Here is a 24,429-nt window from a genome sequence, read left to right on the forward strand (position 1 = left end):
GTTACAGCCTGGTACAACAAGTGGTTTTGGTCTAGAAAGATAATTTTGCCCTTCATGAAAACTGTGAGGGGGGGTGATTTTTTTAAATATAATTCATCCGTTTAAACTATATTAGGCCTTAAAGTTCTGCATAATTAGGGCGTGGCCACTTGATTGACAGGTGGATTGCTGCTGCTGTCACTACTAGTTTGTCTGCTGTCTGTTAGCCATCACGTCACCTCAGCTAATCCCGCCTCTTTGCGTGTTTACACGACAGTTTCACACGTTTTGGCCCTTTTGGCCTTCCATAGAACGGCAGCTTCTAACGGCAACTGCAGTGACGCAATGACTTTACCAATCAGCGATGTGGCAGTATCTCCTATAGGCTTACTATTCATATAAGTAATAGTAGTGCACCATCTTTGTATATCTATAGTCTTCTTTGTTGATAATCAGAAATAACTTTTCCATCAACTACGGGTAATATAGTTTAGTAGCCTAAGCAATGCAGTAACCTGGTGACTTAATATAAAATTCAGGTGATGATTTACTGGTGTGCATGTATAAAATGCTATAGCCTTATGGTTTTAAAACTTTTTAAAACAATAGTGTGATAGTTGAGATCATATCAAATTGATCACGTGTGGCTCTGCACTATTTTCCTGATGAATAAACATTGAATGTGTGAAGTCTTCATTCTAGGAAGTTGCAGTTCTTGTCAGTAAGTCAAAAAGGACAGCAGGGCCAGAGGCCACAGTGTCATTGTGTGTGTCAGCCTGAGGGACGCCGTTAATATATTTTACTCTAAGCCTTTTCAACACCAGGATTTATATTGTATTAAAGCCAGTCCTGACACTGAGGTTGCTTCTCTCCAAGCTTCAACCTTGAGAGCAATGGCATTGTCCCTCTCCCACAGCTCTCTCGAGGGACAGAAAAAAGAGGACGTAATAAGAGGAGTGAGAAGTGTAGATGGACTGCCATCATGTGGCCCTGCTGACATTCTGCAGAAAGAGAAGAAACACTTACACCTTACACTGGCCTACACTGCATAGTGAGTGATGCCGTGACGCTACCACATCCATTTATCATTTCAATACCATTGTAGTATCTATCTATCTATCTATCTATCTATCTATCTATCTATCTATCTATCTTAAAAATTGAGAGTTGGAAACAACTTCATCCCAGGGTAAAGCGCAGCATCTATAATTACATGAATCCATTCTAAATTTTAAAGCTACTGCTTCAATTTTTCTTTAGGTACTTATTTTTCCTTCTTTTTTTTTTCAACATAGTAAACTGTTTTCTGTTCCTCACTTGAAGATAAACTAGTTTTGCAGTTGCAGTCTAAATGATGAAAAATGAGAGTGGAATGCATAACTTCAAAACTCATTTTCCTCTGAGTGTTCAAACAGATTTAAAGGAGAAGTTCACTTTAAAAAAAACTTTTGCTGATAATTTACTCACCCCCATGTCATCCAAGATGTCCATGTCTTTCTTTCTTCAGTCGAAAAGAAATTAAGGTTTTTGATGAAAACATTCCAGGATTTTTTCACATATTATGGATTCCATTGGGACCCAAACGGTTCAAGGTCCAAATGACAGTTTCATTGCCGCTTCAAAGGGCTTTAAACGATACCAGACGATGAATAAGGGTCTTATCTAGCGAAACGATCGGTCATTTCAAAAATAAAATAAAAAGTTGACGTTTTATAAGCACAAATGTTCGGCTTGCTCTGTTCTGTGATGCGCGTTCGTGACGTCACGTAATACGCAATTACGTTGAAAAGGTCACGCTTGAAAAATTGAAGAAAATGTTCTTTTTGGCTTTTTAATATTAAAACACTCAGGATGCGCACACGAAATGGGCATTTTAAACGATAAACTGACACAAATACATTTGAAAATGTTTATATGGTCCTCCTTCCGCACATTTGTAAACACATCAAACTTGACCTTTTCAACGTAATTGCGTATTACGTGACGTCACGAACGCGCATCACAGAACAGAGCAAGGCGAACATTTGTGCTTATAAAACGTCAACTTTTTATTTTATTTTTGAAATGACCGATCGTTTCGCTAGATAAGACCCTTATTCATCGTCTGGTATCGTTTAAAGCCCTTTGAAGCGGCAATGAAACTGTCATTTGGACCTTGAACCGTTTGGGTCCCAATGGAATCCATAATATGTGGAAAAATCCTGGAATGTTTTCATCAAAAACCTTAATTTCTTTTCGACTGAAGAAAGAAAGACATGGACATCTTGGATGACATGGGGGTGAGTAAATTATCAGCAAAAGTTTTTTCAAAAGTGAACTTCTCCTTTAAGTGAAACCCTTTCCAGCTTGACTACAGTGCGCAGCTGTCATTTCCATCAAAGCTGTCGACAGGTTGAGATGGTAGAGACGGGCTCGCTGTGGTGAGATCTCCCGTGAGGTTTCCTCTCTGACAGATGGACCACTCATTGACCTCCACTCTCTGTTTCTGCTAAAGGCGGCAAGGCCCAAATGTCACCTGTCCATTCATAATTCATACAAACCCAAATAAAAATTTTAGCTCTTTTTTGATAGGCTTTGAGTATTAGTTTTTCAAAGTTTTGAAACATGAGATCACAGCAATAGCTTACCACAATGATCCAATACCCAATGGACAAATCAAGTTTTTTAAAATTGAGTCAAGAATGCAAAAAAAGAATGCTCATTTTTTTAGCTTTTCCTTTAAATGTAATCAGAAATGACCAAAGAGCATCTAATACACGTTTCTTTCCCTGTCGGCCTAATTTTCCCTCTTCACACACATAGAGTCAGCCAGAGAAGTGAGCTATTAGTCTTCGCACTGGTCTAAGGGGTGAAAGTTTGAGAGTGTGTAAATCATGAAATGTGCTGTGTGTGAAGTTTCAGGCTGTGCGGTTTTTGAGGGGACTGCTTTTAAATTGTGTTTAGCCAGAGTCAGACCTTGTGAGATGTAGGCAGCACTCTATCTCCTCTTTTTTTTTCTTTTTTTTTTCTGTCTCTCTCAATCTAAAGGCACAGTAGCCTAAATATTCTCACTCTATACTGTTAGATTATGGATTTCAGAGCTGAATTGCTTTGTTTTTATATTTCATATTGTCAAACCAACATCTTGTCTTACCGATAAGCTGGTTTGGATGACATTTTGTCATCTGATTCAATGACAGCCTTGCATATTTGGGACCATTGTAATACACTATCATTCAAATGTTTGGGGTCAGTAAATGTTTATTGTTTTTTATAAGTATATGCTCACCAAAGCAAATATACAGTAAAAACAGTAATATTGTGGATTTTTTTTTTTTTTTTTTTTTTATATTATATTTTAGTATATTTTAAAAATGTATTTAAAAATGTATTCCTGTGATGGCAAAGCTGAATTTTCAGTATCATTGCTCCAGTCTTCAGTGTCACATCCTTCAGAAATCATTCTAATATGCTAATATGATTTGGTGTTCAAGTAGCATTTCTTAGTTTTATGAATATTGAAAACAGTTGTGTCGCTTCATATTTTTTATCAAAACTACGATAGATTTATTTTATTAGGATTCTTTGATGAATAGAGAGTTAAATAGAAATCTTTTATAACATTATAAATGTCTTTATTGTCCCTTTTTATCAATTTTAATGCATCCTTGCTAAATAAGATCAATAATTTATTTTCAAATCAATATTTTGAATGGTAATGTATGTATTTGTCATTGTGTGCAAGCTACTCTTCCCTCTAAAAATCTGTGAATAGTAAATACACAACAAAAAGTTATGCAACACACTCAAATGGCATCTGTCATTTTCTAACATTTATATAAATGTTCAGATCAACAGGATTGGAGACATCACAGCTGTGTTTCTTTCAGAAAAAAATGACATCGCTCAGAACAACAGCACTGAAAAAGCATTTCAGCCCCAGAGAGCTGACACTTCAAGCCCTTAGGCAAGGCCTCTGGACTGATATGGTGAGCAGAGTCTGATTTATATAAGAGGTAAACTGTCCACGCTAGAGGTCTCATTATGAATTACTTGGTGCGTGTGTTAATGTGGATCTCAGGTGTTTATCCTCTAGTGTTAAAATGCAGCTGTTCCTGCTTTTAAGAGACTTTTCCGTCGTTCACACAATGCTAAGCCATCCATTAAATGCTAAGCCATCCAGTAGGGTCATGCCTCTTGGCCACTTGAAAAGAAAGTTGTTTACGCTTGATGAGTGGCATATTTATGTTTATGCACATTCTGAGAATTGAAAGCTTTTGCATTAATGTGAATATTCTGTATGCACATGCTGTGGATACTGTGGCATTTATGAAGGTCACAACAAGTGTGGGTTTGATATACAAAAAGGAAAACAACCTTTGAGACAAGCAAGTTAACATAAGATAACGTTTATCATAGTTCAAAAGAGAAGCAAGATTCAGAAGGATTTTGATGTGTCTTTGCTAAAATGCTAACGGTATTCCACGAGTCAGAATAATTGGATACCTTTATAATAATTTCAAGGAATATAATAAAAAGGACATAATTATTAGGCTAGGAAGATTGTAGGCTAATGGATCCTGCAGCCATTAACCAAGTTGTCAGAGAGATGTTTTCTTTAGATTTGTCCACTGCAGTTCAAAAGCAGGGTCAGTATGCTTTAAAAAAAAAAAAATAATAAAAAATATTTTTTTTTAAGAATATATATCTAGAATAATACTTTCCCATTAAGGATGCATTCAACTGATCAAAAAACGACAGTAAACACTTTTACATTGTTGCAAAACAATTCTATTTCAAATAAATGCTGTTATTTTTTTACTTTATATTCATCTCACAATTCTGAAAAAAATTATCGTAGTTTCCACGAAAATTTAAAGGTACACATAAGTAACTTTTGGCCCTCTAGTGGTTAAAAAACAAAACTGCATGTATTTTGCAGAAGAACATTGTTTTGGTTGTGCTTCGGCTCTGCATGTCTGTGTGGATGAATAGCTGTTACTGCTCATAAAACATTCACTACTAGGCTTATGAGATAACCAGTTTAGATGGAAAGGATCTCAAGATGACTAGTTGAGGAAGTTACTGTAGCTATACACATTAATAGACACAGTACTTCCTTGAAAATAAATTATAGCACAGCGCTAAAGCAACCATAATGAAATGACTCTTCATAATAGATAATGCTTTACAAAGAACTCTACATATGGCAATGTATCCATTCAATAAAACACCTTACTCACCAGTTGAGTAATGAAAACTCAATCTCTGCGTCACTTTTACAACATTTGAAATCCCATGTCTCGTCATCTTCGAAAAGCCAAGCCAATCTTGATTCTCGTTTTATGAACTCTGTCGCGAGCAGACTCCGTTGGGCGATTTTTTAAACGGTCGATTCCCCAGAGGTTCGAGATTCAGCTGCTGCTCTTTGTCCACCTTCTCACTCTAACCTATGCCACTCCCACACCAATACATGCTTAGGCTAAGTAGCTGGAAAAACTTTTCTCTATTTACGGATATGACGATCGAGACACGTCACGCAAACATGTATGAAATTTCCTGTGCAAATAAAACAATTGGCTTACCACAGTGAATTAGGGTAAGACAAAAACACGTTTTGGAAGGATTAATGCGGAGCACCTCCGCAAACTAATAGAAAACAACCAAAACAATCCAAGGTTTTTATTTAACACCGTGGCTAGACTAACAAATAAACAGACGTCACCCGAACAAAATATCCCGTTACAGTTCAGTAGTGATGATTTCATGAACTTGAACTTCTTCACTGAGAAAATAGAAAGCATCAGAACCACAATTGTAAACGTTCAATCTTCAATTGCGCCTTATAATGCAGCTTCAATTATCACCCCGCAAGAACAATTACAGTGCTTTACAACTATAGAACAAAAAGAGTTAAATAAACTTATCACTTCATCTAAAACAACAACATGTTTATTAGATCCTATACCAACTAAACTACTGAAAGAAGTGTTACCTGTAGTGGAAGTGCCTCTCCTCAATATTATTAACTCGTCAGTTATCACATGTTCCAAGAACATTTAAACTGGCAGTTATAAAACCTCTCATTAAGAAACCACAATTAGATCATAATAATCTAGCAAATTATAGACCCATTTCAAATCTTCCATTTATGTCTAAAATATTAGAAAAACTGGTGTCCGCTCAACTGGGCTCTTTCTTGCAACAAAATGATATCTATGAAAAGTTTCAGTCTGGATTCAGACCGCATCATAGCACCGAAACTGCGCTCGTTAAAATCACAAATGATTTACTTTTAGCTTTCTGACCAAGGCTGTATTTCAATACTAGTTTTACTTGATCTTAGTGCTGCGTTCGATACTATAGATCATACATTACTCTTAGATCGACTACAAAATTATACTGGTGTTCAAGGACAAGCACTAAGCTGGTTCAAATCATACCTATCTGACCGCTACCATTTTGTCTATTTAAATGGAGAAAAATCGATCATAACTCCAGTAAACTAGTGCCGTTATTGTTATTCTCAATATATATGATGCCACTTGGAAATATTATAAGGAAACATGGAATTAGTTTCCATTGTTATGCTGATGACACTCAAATATATATTTCATCACAGCCGGATGAAAACGCTAAATTTTCCAAATTGACAGAGTGTGTTAAAGATATAAAAGATTGGATGACGCGTAATTTTCTTTTATTAATTCCAGACAATACTTATCGGTTCAAATAACCGCCCACAAAACCTCGCACAATAAATCATAGGATGTCCTGTTACTTTATCCTCTACAGTAAAAGACCTGGGTGTTATACTCGATTGCAACCTGTCTTTTGAAAATCATATTTCATATGTTACAAAAACAGCCTTTTTCCACCTTAGAAACATTGCTAAGCTACGTAATATGCTATCAGTTTCTGATGCAGAAAAGTTAGTTCATGCATTCATGACCTCGAGACTGGATTACTGTAATGCTTTATTAGCTGGTTGTCCTGCATCCTCAATAAACAAGCTACAGTTAGTCCAAAATGCCGCCGCTAGACTTCTTACGAGATCAAGAAAATATGATCATATAACACCGATTTTATCATCACTGCATTGGTTACCTATAAAGCTCCGTATTAATTACAAGGTATTGCTACTGACTTATAAAGCCCTAAACGGCTTAGCTCCAGTCTATTTAACGGATCTTCTATCACCCTATAATCCATCGCGCTCTTTAAGATCACTAAATTCAAGGCTTTTGGTCATACCTAGGATATTCAGAACCACCAAAGGAGGGAGAGCATTTTCACATTTGGCTCCAAAACTCTGGAATAGTCTTCCTGATACTGTTCGTTGCTCAGACTCGCTCTCCCAGTTTAAAACTAGATTAAAGTCGCATCTCTTCAGCCAGGCATTCATATAATCCTACAGTTCAAACTACAATCCGGCCTCTAGCTCATAAATGCCAGAGGAGAACTGGCCCCCGACTGAGCCTGGGTTCTCCCAAGTTTTTTTTTTTCTCCATTAGGTCACCTGATGGAGTTTTAGGACACCATTAGGTCACCTGATGGAGTTTTAGGACACCATTAGGTCACCTGATGGAGTTTTAGGACACCATTAGGTCACTTGATGGAGTTTTTCGGTTCCTTGCCACTGTTGCCTTTGGCTTGCTCAGTTGGGGATATTTCATTTAATTTTATCAATCAGTAAATTCCTCTTGAAACAAACTTTGTTGTATTATTTTAATTTAATACTGTGAAGCTGCTTTGATACAATCTGTATTGTGAAAAGCGCTATACAAATAAACTTGACTTAATGATGTATGGACCCTTTTCACAGACTGTGATGACACGTTTTAACGTCATCAGCATCATAAAGTGCTGCAAATTTTTTATGTATACATTTATAACACTATACTTTGTTTTATATTGCCTTTGCATCAAATAACAAAAACTAGTTAACGCTGCTGTGAGGGAGCGGCTGTGGGAGAGAGAAAAATATATATTTTTCTCTGTCTGCCGTTATCAATCTCTCTCCATTTTTTCCTCTTTTTTAAAGTCGTGAAAACACTATTGTGGAGTTTTTCAACCACGTCACACTTATATTAGCAGGATTCAGATTCTATTTTTATTGGCTTAAACATGTAGGCATATTCTAGAAAAAGTTTTTTGTTTTTTTTTCTTTGCTAAAACCCATTTTTAATTTTAGGGAGTTAATTTTGGAATCTGCAGAAACAAACATATCTCTACTACCACCACCTGCCCAAAACAAGTTAGTACTAAATAAGAGAACCAATAAAAATGTCTTGATTTACCACCAGCAAATAAATCACCAAAAGCAAAAATTACATACGACAGAGAGAAAGAACAGAGCTACAGATTTTAGAACTGGTAAATTGTTTATTCCTTATTAATTGAAGGTTTACCATTTTCTTAATTTTATAGAAAACGGAGAAAAAAAATTGCCTTTTACAAACATTTACAAATAAATGACAAGTGGCTGTACAAATAGTAACTGAAGGAGAAAGACCAAAAGAAAGGAGGGAGGGAGAGTTGATTCACCACCATCAACTTTTTAAGTTGAGAAGTAAAAACATCCAGTTTTAAGATGACTGCCATGCAAACTTTGTGCTTGATCAAAATTATCCCCAAAATGCAAGCTATCCCATCCTTTCCTCTTTCTTACCACAGGCACAAAGTTTACAAACATAATTAATAAATGCATTTAACAAAGTAATTCTTAAAAAAGCATCATTATTTTGCCCATTTTTATTAGTGTCCATGTCTGCGTTATAGACAGTGCTGTCAGTGAAAGCTAAGGCAGATTGTTAGCACATGTACAGGCTAGGAAGAGGGTTGGGGTGAAACATCAAAAGGTCAAAGGTGAAGTGCTATTTGATACGCAGCAATTCGAGCTGATCCTGGTACTCGGTGAAGAGTCTCTGGAAACGCAAATTCTGACCAATCACAGGCAGCACCTCTGTCAGCAGATCCCTCTTTCTCAGACCCTGAAATAGACACAGAAGATAGTGAAGCCTTGTGAATTCAGTAAACATGCCTGAATGTTCAAAAAAAGCATTATTTTACATTGCAGCAACTCTCTTCCCTCTCTGTAAGTATTGCTCTATTTATTTCCGATCTCTATGAAGCCCCTCCTTCTGAAAAGCACAATGTGCTTTGACTGGACGGCTGGACCAGCGCGTTGTGATTGGTCAACCACTTCGAGCGTGTTTTGGTAATGTCATGGTCCTTACCATAACCACAAGTTTCAACACACTACTAACACAACTCAATCAGACCTCGCCTGTCTTTTGCAGAAATGGGCCCTGGGCAGAAATTATTTAAATGAGGAATACTGTGATGTGTACGTTCCCGAAGTAAACTCAAGACTACAATCGGTGTGTTTCAGGGAGATCAAAAACAGTGCTTGCATAGAGAAGTCCCTTTGGACTTTATTTTACTTGCTCAAACAGCAACATTGCACACTGAAGAAAGTAAAAAAAAAAAGTAAAAAAAGAGGCATTATAGTTCCTCTTTATGTACAAGAAAGGAAAAAAATACCAGAACTGTCGGCTCCCATGAGCTGTTGCTGGATTTGTGAACTGGTCCCAGTAAATCCTGACATAGTTCCCTTAACCTCTGCTCATAACCTGCAAAGATACACACGAGTTATTTCTCAATGACAAAGACAGAATGTGGGCAGCATTTTAATTTCTAAAGGACCCTCTTGACGGTCTTTTTCTTTTTTTTTACCAGCTTGCCAGCTTCTCACTCACCCTCGTTTACGAGGAAACGTGCGTAGATGAGAAGCCAGTGTCTGTACTCGCTTGCTGAGAGGAGGATAAGGGCAGAGGAGAGCTGGTTCTCCAAGAAGGCCAGAGTTATTCCCTGCTGCAAGTTGTGAGGAGTCGATGACAAGCGAGATGCCAACCGCCCCGCACTGAGAGAGACAAAACTGAGACGGTTACTCTACAAGAATCAGAAAGCAGCATTAGCAGAGCACAGCAATCACTATTACCTCAGATTACGGCCCTGTGTGAGGGCCAGTGGCCCCATGGAGCCCAGAGCATCCTGAGAGGACAAGCAATTGCGGAAGTCTGCACACTGTACCAGAGAGTCCTGCTTATCTGCGATCAAATTCCTGTTAGATATGAAGAGAAAATACACTAAATATCAGAGACAGAACAATCATAGTGGCCCCAAAAAGTTTAGTCAGTAGTCCACAACACAATTCACTCATGAACACAGCATTCTGGTTGTTCCATGTTAGTGGAACTTGACTTAATACATGGTTTGTGTCACTCACCAGGTCTCCAGCGATGTGTTGAAGCAGTATGTTTTTCCATTTGACAACGCCACCACAGCTACTCCTTGCTGGGTCAAAAGAGACTGACTTACTGTGGCATCTGTGCCTGGAGAGAGAGAGAGAGGGATAAGGTATAACATTTCAGTTGATTTAAGATAGTCATTTTCACAGGCAAACCTTTTCTCTTTTCTCATGTAATTCAGCACTTCTGTGTTACACTACCATTCAAAAGTTTGTGGTAGGTACATGTTTTTGGAAAGAAAGTCTCTTATGCTCACAAAGGCTGCATTTATTTGATTAAAAACACTAATATTGTGAAATATTACACACTATAAAATAAAATCTATTTTAATATAAATTGTAGTTTACTCCTGCAAAGCTGAATTTTCAGCATAATTACTCTTATTACAGTCTTCAGTGTCACACGATCCTTCAGAAATTATTTGGTAACACTTTACAAAAAGGTTCATTAGTTAACATTAGTTAACAACCTTAGTTAACATGAACTAAGAATGAACAATACTTCTTCAGCATTTATTAATCTTAGTTAATATTAATTTCAACATTTCCTAATAAGTTATTAAAATCCAAGGTTGTATTTGTTAACATTAATGCACTGAGAAGAACTAACATGAACAAACAATGAACAGCTGTATTTTTATTAACATTAACAAAGATTAATAAATACTGTAACGAATGTATTGCTAATTGTTAGTTCATGTTAGTTAATACATTAACTAATGAACCTTATTGTAAAGTGTTGCCAATCATTCTAATATGCTGAAATGGTGCTCAAGAAACATTTCGTAAACAGTTGCTTAATATTTTAGTGGAAAGTGTGATCCTTTAAAAAAAAATCTGAATTCAATGAATAGAAAGTTGAAAAGAACAGCATTTATTTGAAATAAAAAAAATAAATAAAAAAAAGTCACTGTCATTTTTTTATCAATTTAATGTGTAACTGAATTCTTTACCAAAAAAAAAAACTTTTTTAACAGGAGTATATTTTGATAGTTTTAAATGCAATTTTACATAACTTACCTAAAATATGGTAAAATGCTGCTGTAGAACATGAGTATGAACACCTACATTTGCTCAAAGATAATGTCCAAACGAAGTGCGTTTAGAAATGCTCACAATAGTTCTGTTCACTTACATGAAAGTTCCCACCTGTGATCGCTCTTTCTTTTCAGTAGACTGTGGAAAGCGTTAGCCTTGACTCTCATACACAGTCTTTTTTTTTTCACATTTAACAAATGATAGATAAAAATGTTTTCCAGCCTATGTAATAATAAGATCTAATCTATTTTTAAAATATTTTTTAACAGTAAAAATCATACTTTTTGCTAAATTCTCCTGTTCATTCCCATGGCATATTGTGCAAAGAGTTTACTACAGTAAATGAGAGGGTGGAGCTTAGCAATTAATAAGCTCCACATAAAGAAATAAAAAAAGAGGAGGAGCATATTAACTTATTCAAGAAAGAAAACAAAATCACACCTGATAAGATTGGATTCAGAGATTCATTTTTGACCAAAGCTGTCTGTTTCTGAACATCCCTGCAGAAAAAAAAAAGACAATACCAGCCATTTAACATCATGTCTAGATCTTTCAGATTTTACTTAATCACTGACCTTTAAAAAAAAGAAGTCACAAATCAACCTGGCTGTCGTTATAAATAGAGCCAAGTTTTAACAAACAAATGACTTTCTATTGAGAATTGGAGAGTATGGGTCAGTACCAGACAGACAGCGTGGCTGATGCCGTCAGCGCCATGACGAAGTGGCCTGAGCAATGAAGTGCTGACATGGGGGCGGGCAGCATGATGGATGGAATCAGTCTCCGTCCACATGCAGTGAAGACAGAAAGTGTGCGGTCCTCGCATGCTACGGCAACAACATCACTATGAAAAGAGAAAGAGAAGGTAGTTTTAGTTGAAATGTCAAAATCAGGGGTAAACCAGTGTGTTTTAAAGGGCCCCTATTATGCTATTTTAAAGGCTTCTGATTTTGTTTTGGAGTCTCCTACAACAGGTTTACATGCATCAAAGGTCAAAAAACACTTATGTTCTCATAATATACATTGCACATCATTTTTCAATGATTCTCAAACGACTCATTGGACTCATTTCTCAGTGATACGCTATTCAGTTTGAGGTACATTATGAGATGTTGCAACTGTAATTCCTCACCATCAGCCTTAACAAGTGTATGTCCATCAATAAAACGATGTGTATATTTCCTAATTTATGGTGCTGCACATGCGAGAAATGACGTGTTTGAAGACTGGACAGGTTGCTCGCGGGCGGACAACGTACAACATAGGCGGGCATTATGAAAATATCTTTCTAGTAACGTCGAACTGTCACGCAGTGAGATTTTAATTAAAAAATGAGTCGTTTAGGCGGTTCTGAGTTGATTCTTTCTTTTGGGAGACAATAACTTTATTTATCATACACTTTCGACTTTACAACTTTGCAGATCGTTTACATTCACAAACAATTCACATTAATTATTTGATATTTATTATTGGTTATTCACTGTCACATGGGCACAGGTGATCACTTCCGTTTTCTTTATTTCCTATGGCGGATTGTTTGATGCTGTGTTTGGACGGGGCGAGTTGTGGAAGCCAACTTTCTGTTGACCGTATTGCTTTGGTTGAAATATGTCAAGCTGAAATAAAAGTAAAATCAGATAAGACCGCCAGTCTATTGTTTTGGTAATGATATGACGACCGAGTGCGAGCGAGTCACGAGCCATCCCGCTACATAGCCTCTATGTGGCTATTGGATTCCTGAACACTGAATGAAAGGGAATATTCGGAAAAAACATAATAGGGGCACTTTAATACGGAACATACTCACCTGCTCCCTGTGGCTATGATGATGCGACTGGGAAGCAGCGTGTCCCACTCTCTGCCCTCTCTGCTCCATTTGAGCTGACTGAGACGAGCTCCAGACACCACAGAGACATCGTTCTCCACCTCCAGATATGTGATGGAGTCTGTGCCCACCTAAACATGCAGGTAAATTCTGCTTTATAAGCTGATTTCAATCCTCTAATAGCTATCTTTCATCCAGCAATGGCATGGAGTCTTGCATTTCATTACATCAGCACTATTACAGACATAGTACTTGAGCTTCCTGTTTACACAATATAATCTATTGAGAGCATTAATTGTGAACACAGGACTTATATCTTAGTTGTAGAGAGTGCTTGTGCCATACCTGAGTGCTGAATGATTTCCGTATGGATGGGGTAGGAAGTTTTAACACCACTACAGGTGTTACTAATCGAGATGGCTCCTTTTCCACTGAGGCTGGAGTCTACAAGAGAAGAGACCAATTAGAAATCAGTAAACAAAATTCATCTTTGATGCCCATGCCCACTCACATAAGAGACCCTCAGGTCTCTTCTCTATACAAAAAAGATAATAGTAGAGATTATAGATTAAAACGGTCATTGTATACTAGTGTAGATTTTTTCTTATAATTTTATACATAATAGGAACAAAAAAATTATACAAATGAACACATACATTTGTACATTACTGTTCAAAAGTTTGGGGTCAGTAATATATAATTTTTTTAATTCATAATTATTCAGTAAGGATTACATTTTTATTTCAAATAAAGGCTGCTCTTTTGAACTTTATTCATAAAAGAACTCTGAAAATTCAATATTGAGTAAGAACAACAATATTAAGTAGCACAACTGGTGATAATTGATAAGTAGTATTTGTTGAGCACAAAATCAGCATATTAGAAGCATTTCTGAAGGATCAGTGACACTGAAGACTGGAGTAATGATGCTGAAATATCAGCCTTGCCATGACAGGAATAAATGATTTTATTTTAAAATATAACTTTTTACTGTTTTTATGATGAATAAATGTAGCCTTGATGAGCATGACACCTTTAAAAATTTATTTTTTTATTTATTTTTATTGTACCGACCCCAAACTGTTGAAAAGTAGTGTATAATATGTATAAAAATGCTGTATGTAAATAAATATATTTCTATATAAATCATATTATACACTGCATGTTAAAAATGTATCCTTATATACTATAAAAATATTTTAGCAGAAGTGCTTTATGCTAACAGCATGCTGCGCTTTAGCGGTTACACAGTTTTCACAGTCAAACCCTCTGATAAAAGAGTAGATTTCGAAACTGTAGTTTTACAAACATCTCTCGAGAAAAGGAAATGTCACCTGTGGGATGGGCTGTGAAATGGGCATCATCATTTTGGCATCTTTCCTTGGCCTTCCCTTCTTCCTCTTCTCTACCACCTCTCCTGCCTCCATCTCTACCTTCCTCTTGACCATAGAGAGTGATTTCACCATGTTTTTGTCCTCACTGTCGCTGCTGGTTTCATCTTTTACTTTCAGCTCCTTCGCAGAGCTGTTGTCTTTAACCCTAAGATAGAACCACAAAACAACTTCAGTTTTTTAAGTTCAGTTTGGAAAAACACACCAGTTATCATGGAGACATTATTACCTGTCAAGTGGGGTGATGCCTATAGTGATGGGTATGCTAGTGACCCCTGGTGTGGCCTTTGACCTTTCAGTAAATCGTGAATCCAGTGCTTTCATGGGCTCGATTTTGGAGGCAGACGTCAACAGCAGGTTTGATTTCATAGCGATTGAGTTTACAGGTGCAGGTGCACTGAAAGAGAGACCAGAGACAATAAAAGAAATTAGATTTTTACAAAGTATGGGGCGAGAGAGGGGGGGAATAGGACATGCCCGGTACATTGCATATACATACACTTACCTGTCCTTGTTTTCTTCCGCAGTTTTGTTGGGAGAGGTGGTGGTGGGGTCATGGGAGGGTCGCAGGCCGAGTGAGTTGGCCGTGCTGGAATCTGAAGAGATCTGAGGGGTGAGCTGGGTAGATGCGGACGACCCCGGCAAGATCGGCACGCTGTTAAACAAAGCTGGTGAGAAGTCCCTGGGTAAAAGAAAGAGAGATTCAGCCACTGACTGCATGCAGTGGTATAAGTGAGTGATAATTTTAGACGTGTTGGAGTGCACGTTCATTACCCCGTGTCGAGCTGTGCGATGCAGAGAGGTGTGATTCTTCTTCTCCCGTCTGCGGTTCTGGTCTCCACCTGCTTCTTCAAGAGGTTCTACCCAATCCAAACAAACGTGCCATTTGTTAAAGCAGACAAAGTGAAATATACAATGCTGTCACTGTAACCATTTACTTGATGACTTGAAAGCTGACATTTTAATTCATGTATAATAATTGTATAAAATACATAAAAAATACTTATAAATATAAAACGTCCTGCAAACACATTCTTTGGAGACAAAAGTGTAAATATTCGAGCTCTCTAAACCACTCATTATGTGCATTAAGGCTGGCAGTATGATTCTCCTAATTCATTTACACCTAGAGTAGTCCCAAAAAGTATTTGTACACTTTTGGACTCTTAAGCCACATATAAATTATATGAATTTCATATATAATTAGATACCCAAGGCCATGTGTCCACCAAGTGTTTTAGCCAGCTAAAAACGCTGGCCGCTCTTCTGAAAATGGCTAGCTGTGGTTGCTTGACAGTGCTTAGTGCTGTGTTTTCGTTTAGTTTTTTCAGTTAAAATGCTTTGGCCACTATTATATGGAATATCCGTGGAAGTATTACTAATATCTGATTTTGCAGATAGTTTGTTTCTTAATCTGGCCCTTGTTAAGGATGAAGAAATGGCTGAACCACGTAGAAAAGAGAGGACGGTCGGCTGGATAAAAAGTAATAGTGATGAGTGCTGCGTTTTACCCAAAGTTGTACATTTTTCAACTCTCGATGACCAGAAAAAAACAGCAATCTTGTGAAATAGATGCTCAGAACCTCGTCACGCTGCTGGCATTTTTAACTATGTGGTGCGACCATTGAAAACAACTGAAAAATGATGCTGGCCTTGGTGGCATCTGCAAAGAAATTATGCTAGATAGTTTGGATTTTAAAAATACGACAGAGAGCAGAAAACTACACTTAGTAAACTTGCAAGTCAGCCATTGCTGGAGTTGGAAAAATGAGTAACCAAATTATTTACCCAATAATTTTTTTATTACTATTGGGCTATTTTAATAATTTGCTGTGTGTATTGTTTCTTCTGACCTTCCTGATGTCCTCCAGAGACTCTCCATTGAGCACATTGGTGAGTTTGGGCGTCTGGTTCTCAGGACCACTTCCCTGGGCTCCATTAGGGTTCGGGTTCCTCTGCCGTTCCTGCTGATACTTGAGCATTTCTGGGTTCTCAATGATTGTGCTGGCAAGCTGCGACTCCATTGTGATGGCCAGACTCTTTCCATAGATGTTCTGATGAATAGCATTCTACAAAAAAAATATACAGAATATACATGAAAAAATATACAAATATACAGAAATCTTACTTTGGAGACTCAAGTCTTTGAGTGCAGTGCAGTGTTTAAGAGTAACTCATTAAAAGTATCGAAGCTATTAAGCCATTTACGTTCTTTGGGTAGCATGACAGACTGACAGTAGCTCAGCTGATTTCAAAACAGTGTGGCTTTTCCTATAACAAGCTATTTTTTCCCAACTAGGAGCAGTGTAATGCAGCCACGACACTTCAGGAGTTTCGAAGTTGTCATCTGATTGGTTGAATTCTACAGGATTTCCAGGAGACGCGTGTGCCACTTTCTTTAAAGGGGTGGTTGATTATGATTTCACTTTTTTAATTTAGTTAGTGTGTAATGTTGCTGTTTGAGCATAAACAACATCTGCAAAGTTACAACGCTCAAAGTTCAAAGCAAAGGGAGATATTTTCTTTTAAAGAAATCGTTTTTTAAGGACTATAACAAACGGCTGGTAGGGACTACACGACATTCCTCCCGGGTTAGTGACATCACTAACCCTAAAATTTACATAAACCCCTCCCCGGGAACGCAATTTATAGATTATTCTGACAGAATATGCTAATCAATGACTAGAAGATACTACACACAAACTACATAAATTCATCAACTGTTTGACTCCGGTTTGAACATAAACATTGACATTTTTAGTGCATGTCTGTGTGAGGTACAAGGACACAAACTGTTGAAGCTCCGCCCCCTGTGCTGGGAGCAGCAGCTCATTTGCATTTAAAGGGACAGACAAAAATGGTGCGTCCCCAGCACACACTCAGGGGACATCAGAGACTTATTTTACATCTTGTGAAAAGGGCACTGCCTGGAAACAAAGCCGTCCTGATGCCAAACCCCCTCATGGAAGAAGAAAGCCATCGTGTTTACAACTGTGACAATGAGCACTTATCAGGATCAACTCAGGATTTTCAAATGAATGCGAATTATGTATATGTAAAGTTTGCGGCATAGACTCCAAGAGTTTTACACACTGTTACTGTAGGGACATCAACGTTACATTTTCATGCCCCTAAACATGACGCGAAACAAAACAAACTGTGATTGGTTGCTTTAAATGGCAGTCAGACGGCATCTAGGCAGCCAATGAAAGCTGCTATGAAGTCATCAGCCGTCAGTCTGAACTTAAGGTATGGGTAATACAAGACTAAATGTGTGCAACATAACTTTTTTTGGGCCAAATAAATCTTATAATTGAAGTGTTATTGTTGCATTAAAAACTGCAATGTTAGCTACTTTTAATAGTTAACTTGGTAGTTTATCCAACACTGGTGTGTTTGTGTGTTTTCTCCACCTTTTCCTCTTCATTTAAGGGATCTCCCAGTTCATCCTGTGAGAAGTCCAGGAAGGCCACTGTCCCATCCATGGAGCACACCAGAAGTCCCAGCCCATTCAGTGTCCTGAGAGATACAATCCGTACACAACACTTACATTTAGTCATTTAGCAGACGCCTTTATCCAAGGCGACTTACAAATTAGGACTAAATTCAGCGAGTCATCATAAAGAGGCAAGAGCAACAACAACGCAGGAAGTGCTCAAAATTAAACACTTTCAAGCAAGATCAGCAATCATCAGGTGGATATAAGTTTTTATCCCACAACAATGTCTACGATGCTTTACAAAGCTTGGAAAATAGAAAAGTAGTTTTCTTACCACGTAATATCCATAATAGATTTATCAAAGAGGTCATGGATGACAACCAAGGGACGCTTGAGTGAGGTGAGCTGAAAAACAAAAGCAGGACAACTGATTCAAGGTGCGTTATCTTAACATTCAGAAATCCTATCCGTACACTGTGGGAAGATATGACATTTTTCTGTCCTCATTGAAACCAAAATACTGTGTGAAACAAGAAAAACTAAATTAATCAGAACATATTATGTGGAGCTTTGAACCAGTGAGGTTTCACTGCGGGAGCCACTCCAGTCCAGCGGGACACTGACAAAATGCATTGTCATGGTTGCAGCTGGTTAGGACAAAAACTCATTAACATGGACGAGATGTGATTTATTGCTTTCTCGTGTCAGTTGTCTGTTTTATATTGATTAAGCAATATTTTTGAGCACAGCATAATTACAATTGTTTAAGGTCAGTAAGATTTTTATTTTATTCAATTGATCAAAAGTGACCGAAGACTTAATACTTTAAACAGACTTTTACATTACCTTTACATTGCAACATAATATAGAACTAAATAATATAGTACTAAATGCTGTTCTTTTAAACTTTCTATCTATAAAGAAATCCTGAAAAAAAATAATTGTATCAGGGTTTACATAAAAATATTAAGAAGCACAACTGTTTTCAACATTGATAATAATAAGAAATGTTTCTTGAACACCAAATGAATGATTTCTGATCGTTCAGCATATTAGAAGGATTTCTGGAGGATCATGTGGTACTGAAGACTGGATTAATAGGTGAAATTCTGCTGAAAATGTAGCTTTTCCATCCCAGGAATAACATTTAAAAATATTTTATAATATGAAAATACTAGTGTTTTACTGCATTTTTGTCAGTCAGTCCTTTTGAAAGGTAGTGTATTCTACATGGAAATGTTGATGACTCTTCCAGGTCTTTATAAGATTGTATTAGTTTCCATTCATTTTTCACAAATTAAACATTCTCTAATATTATTCATGTGGCTGATGAAGGGTAAAAATAAGGGGTGATAGTGAGAAGTCTCATACCCAAACCGAGAGTGAGCGGTCCTTACTACCCACAGCACAGCAGCAGTACGGGCAGCTGGGTTTGGGTGTGCTGCCATTCTTCTGTTTTTTCTTAAAGATCTTAGGATTGAACTTCTGCAGAGAGATGGAGAGAAATTCATAAACCATTCAATAACATTAAAACAAAAGCATTTACTGCAGTAAAAACCACAATGAAGATTTCAATACATGATTTTTTTGTGAAATATGAATGATTTGAGCCGACACTAACCACCACAGTAACAGCTTTTCGATGACCCACAAAATCCATGTTGGTTTTCCAGCCGTCACGTTCAATGATCTGAGCTGTGGGTCCAGAATTATTCATGGCGTGAGCTGAAACCAGGTACTGACCATCTGGAGACCAGCTCAACCTCAGGACGTGTGTGGTGCCGCCACACTGAAACGAAGCAAGAGAGAAGGACAAAGAGAGAGTGCAGGGTCAAGTGCATGTAAACAACTTAAAGAAGAAAAAAATAAGCAAAGCGAAGTTTAGTCTTACTTCACTAAACGGTTTGGTGATGTTTGTCTCCAGCTGCCAGTCCATGGTCCTCCAGACCTTCAGGCTATGGTCATCTGCCTGAGAGGCGATGTACTTTCCAACGGGGTCCCACGTCAGGCCTTTCACCAGCCCAGTGTGTCCCTTTAAAGTCATCACAATCTCTGCGGCATACACATACAAAAGCAAATTCAAAAATGCAGTCTTTGATGCTTTGATTCAGAACTGAATTTATTGAAACAGAAGCCAACATTTTCTAGATGTTATTAGAGTGGCCATAACAGTATTTAGGCACTTAAGCCACACTTTAAAGTGTTAGTTCACCCAAACATTCTTTCATCGATTACTCACCTTCATTTTGTTCCATACCTATTAGACTTTCATTCATCTTCAAAACACAAATGAAGATATTTTTTATGTATCTTAAAGATTTCTGTCCCTCCATTGAAAGTATATTCCCCCAAACACTTCAGAACGCTCATGAGAGATTATAAAATAAATCCATATGTATTGAGTGGTTTAATCCAAGTCTTATGAAGAGACACGATCACTTATATGATGAACTGATTTAATTTAGGCTTTTATTCTAATGTAAACAAACATTGATCATACACAGAGCACTCAAATTTGGTAAACAGAAGCATGTTTGCTTGACATGCGAGAACCAATTAAATTCATTCTTGCACATCACGCCAGCATATTTGAGTTTCCGCAAGAAACAATGTTGTTTCTGCACGTCAAGCAAGTTGAGCTTCTTTTTACTATGTAAGTGCTCCATGTATCTAAATGAAATCTGTTCATCATATAAAGCGAGTGATCGTGTCTCTTTAGAAGGCTTAAATTAAACTGATTGATTCATATGAATTTATTTTACAAACTCTTTATGAACGTTTTGAAGCGTCAGCGATTTGGATATATAGACTTTCTGTGGAGGGACAGAAATCTCTCAGATTTAATTAAAAATATCTTAATTTGTGTTTCGAAGATGAATAAAAGTATTTTGGGTTTGAAATGACATGAGAGTGTGTAATTGACGACAGATTTTTTATTTTTGGGTAATCTAATTTTTGGGTAAATGTCATTGCATTAGAAACATATCAAACCAAGCGGCATCTGCAAACAAATGACACTAGGCTTTTTCTTAGATCTAAATTCACTTTTCACCTGGAAATTTTCGAGCGTTCCATATAACGATGGTATTATCCACACTGCAGGACGCGAGCCAGACATCATGAGGTGACCAGGCAACATCCATTACATCTGAAACAGATTTAGAGAAAACACCACATGTGCTTCACACAATGCCAAAACTGAGGATAATATCCAGCAATCACATGGGCAGTGTTTTTCTCCTCACCTCCCGTGTGGCTCCTCAGAATCATGACGCACCTCCACTGTTCCACATTAGCCAGTTTACTGCTGGATCCAAACACTGTGCTTGGACCTATGAAACTGTTCAACAAAATAAATAACACAAAACGCCTCAAAGGTCTGTGTGTGGATGCATTTGTGGCATCTGTTTGTGTTTTATAAACAAAAGACAACAATCTGCGTTCAAAAGTAGGGAAATAAACAGTGCATTTGCGCTAGTAGGGCATCTTGATCATTCTGTCTACTGGAATACATATAAAAATTAGATTTTTAGCATCACATCCTTATTTTTTTTAAATGTTCAAATTCAAATACATTTGAAAAATTATAATATTTCAAAAAGTTAATGTAAAAATGTTTAAAATGTTGGAACTAATCATTAAACTAAATGTTTTACTAATTCTTTTTCTTTAAAGGTGCAGTGAGCGACTTCTAAGAAACGCTATTGAATGTGGATCGGACTTAGCACCACAACACACTTGTAGCCAATCAGCAGTAGGGACGTGTCCACTCATGATGGGAGCAGAGAGAGAGTGAGCAAGAGAGAGATTTGAAGAAAGAATGTAGAGAGAGAAAGAGATGGCTGAGAGACATTACAAAAGAGAAAAGGTCAGAGGAATATTACTGGAAAAAGAAGGGTTATGATCAGGTAAGAGCTTTAGGACCCGAGTTAATACTAGAAAAGTGTTCTAGTGCTGGAGAGACCTCAGCGGGAAGGCCTGAAAACAGACTCAGAGTTTGTGTTGTTTCTGCTCCATACGTGAGTAACATTGGTTTTGCAATGTTTCACAGAAGCAAGATATGCTGCTGTTGTAATGTTAGCAATAGTAACAGGACAGCTTTGAGTGTCACTGTTTGTCTTGAGCTGATGTGCTGCTGGCGACTAACAACCAACTCTTGCTTGTATGTACTCTTGTGTGCTGTAAGGTAATTTTTTTGTTCTTCCTTGTTATTCATTCATCGTTTTCGCTTTACTTTTCGCAAAGCATTATTTTGCTCCACTACAGCTATGACAGAGGCATCCACTCTTACATCACGTGCTTGTGCATTTTGGGGTGGAGCAATGAAGGGAGGGATGTGTTTGTTTGGGTTGATTTCAAATATCAAGTGTTTTTTTTAGAAATTGTTTACTGCACCTTTAATTGTTATATAATTGTAATCAATGTGAACTTTTTTTAAAGTTGGGAAAAAAGTCAGTTTTACTCACGCCGCTCTCTTCCACACCATGACCAGTTTGTCATCTCCTCCTGACGCCAAGTATAAGCCATTATTAGACCAGCGCACGCAATTCACACATGCTGAAATGCACAAAGTTACATAAAACATTTGATTAGATACAGAATATTCATCAGTGTCACACATTCTGTCTCACATTCTGTCAGTGCAGTTCATATCCACAGGAGTTTACAATACATTTAAGTGATAATATATATTCTAGACAGTCTCTGAATTTTTCTTTTGAATGTTGGGAGCAAAATATGTGGTCTAAATGCAGCAAAATGAAGTATCAAGAGAACAACAATCCACAAATGTTTTTTATTAACCAGTACTTCATATATTTTCATCTTTAAAATTGAGATAAACAGGTAATACCTAAGTGATTGTCCATCTGACAAAGCAATTTGGGAATATTTTCGTTCTTCTCATCCTCTTCTCGAAGAACCGGGGCCATATTCCAGATGACCACTTTCCCAGAGTCCTCACCTTTTAGTGAACAAAGAAAATATTAGTTCCTGATGACAAACTACTAAATTAGGACTGTAATTAAACTACCTTTTACAAAAAACTAAAACAAAAAAATATTAATCTGAAAGCTATACTATAGTTAGTCAAACGATTACAGGAAAATATATGTAAGTGGATTTGATTTTTCACCTTGGCCACCTGTAGCAAACTTGGTTCCATCTGGATGGATATCAACTGAGAATATTGGTTTACCTGAAAACGAAAACACTCTTAGAACACAAATGCAGTTTGAAAATACTTGTCTAACATTTGGACAAAGAGTCCAAAAATATTCAATGATAGAACAACGAATGCACTGTATACAATACTTGCAGTTCAAAGAAGGCCACATTAACATATAACAGATACAATGTCACATGGTTGATTTAATCTGTTAATTATAACCAGATCGTCTCGTCTTAAATTGCATAAGTGATTCTTAATAACAGCCATCAGCTCCAGCTTGATCGACCCATGTCATATGTCTACCTGCCTGTCTTTTGCAACTTCAAAATGGGTGGTGTGCACATCATTCATGGGTGGCTTCTTAAAAACCAGCCAAGCTATACAAAACAAAAAACCAACCGATTACTATGATTCTTATTGCGCTAAAATGAGCAGAAAAGAATCCGAGCGCAATCACAGCACTGGAGAAGAGACCCGATCCGTCTCTACATAACAAAAGCTCAAGTTGAAGCCCCGGATTCTTGCACAAACACACAGTCGGGCTGCTGCTCTCACCATTGTGATTGACCCAACTCGGCTTCAGGAGCTTCATCTTCACGCTGATCAAGTATAAAACCGCCGTTTGCAACCCGCGATCTCCTTCTGTGCTTCCGAGGAGAATTGTTTCCAGCGTCCACCCTCCCGGCCGGCCGTTTAAGAGCTGCGGCTCATCCGTTACTTTGTTGCTCAGTTAAACTCCATGTCTGTCTCTCTCTCTCTCATCACTCTGAGCGTGAAGCTGCAGCAACTGAAGTCACGCCGGAAGTTCGCCGTCTTCATCGAAGTTCCCTTGGAAACAAAGAATCAGCGTGTTTGTTCCTTATTTACATTCATTCATTCATTAAGCAGAAGCCGTCATTAAAAAAAAGATTTACAAAGGAGAAAAAACATAAACACAAGCATCTAAATTAGCTAGTAATAATAGCAGTAACACATTATATAAGTATACCTCAGTAACAGAGAGAGAAAATAGAATTTGTGTTCAAAGGGATTTCACTTCACAAAATTCTATCTATCTATCTATCTATCTATCTATCTATCTATCTATCTATCTATCTATCTATCTATCTATCCCCATTGTTACAATTTGACGTTTCTGCAGTTCACAGTTCATAATATAGCACAGTTGATTAAAACTACTTTATGTTTCTTGACAAAAATGTAGTTAGGATATATATATATATATATTTAGATAGATAGATAGATAGATAGATAGATAGATAGATAGATAGATAGATAGATAGATAGATAGATAGA

General features: G+C 37.3%; 1 protein-coding gene and 1 long non-coding RNA gene across 2 annotated transcripts; one reads left to right on the forward strand and one right to left on the reverse strand.

Annotated features, from left to right (window-relative positions):
- The first annotated feature begins 6,725 nt into the window (after nt 1-6,725).
- On the forward strand, nt 6,726-8,589 carry LOC309499263. Its single transcript, XR_014206184.1, has 2 exons — nt 6,726-7,472; nt 7,518-8,589. It is a non-coding gene; the product is annotated as an uncharacterized lncRNA (long non-coding RNA).
- On the reverse strand, nt 8,324-23,928 carry hira (histone cell cycle regulator a). The gene is made up of 25 exons (XM_082170211.1): nt 23,689-23,928; nt 23,098-23,160; nt 22,816-22,926; nt 22,430-22,520; nt 21,209-21,303; nt 21,016-21,111; nt 19,855-20,015; nt 19,585-19,752; nt 19,335-19,448; nt 18,298-18,368; nt 17,938-18,043; nt 16,378-16,593; nt 15,299-15,384; nt 15,030-15,206; nt 14,754-14,921; nt 14,468-14,672; nt 13,479-13,577; nt 13,116-13,264; nt 11,991-12,152; nt 11,750-11,808; nt 10,250-10,355; nt 9,962-10,084; nt 9,720-9,883; nt 9,505-9,593; nt 8,324-8,951 (listed from the first exon to the last, which is right to left on the reverse strand). Exons 1-25 carry the CDS (start codon nt 23,723-23,725, stop codon nt 8,835-8,837), a joined length of 3,033 nt encoding a protein of 1,010 aa, XP_082026337.1. The 5' UTR covers nt 23,726-23,928; the 3' UTR covers nt 8,324-8,834.
- Between the last annotated feature and the right edge of the window lie 501 nt (nt 23,929-24,429).

Source organism: Leuciscus leuciscus (assembly GCF_965113295.1).
Source record: "Leuciscus leuciscus genome assembly, chromosome: 5".
Lineage (NCBI taxonomy): Eukaryota > Metazoa > Chordata > Actinopteri > Cypriniformes > Leuciscidae > Leuciscus > Leuciscus leuciscus.

What these genes read in the sequence shown, in the direction of transcription:
- hira (XM_082170211.1), bottom strand. Translation starts at nt 23,725, where the DNA reads ATGAAGCTCCTGAAGCCGAGTTGGGTCAATCACAATG. An exon ending in TCAGATGGACAATCACTTAG is followed by an intron (nt 22,521 to 22,815) that starts GTATTACCTGTT and finishes TGTGCATTTCAG; the next exon opens with CATGTGTGAATTGCGTGCGC. An exon ending in TCAGCCACGCTGTCTGTCTG is followed by an intron (nt 11,809 to 11,990) that starts GTACTGACCCAT and finishes TTTTTTCTGCAG; the next exon opens with GGATGTTCAGAAACAGACAG.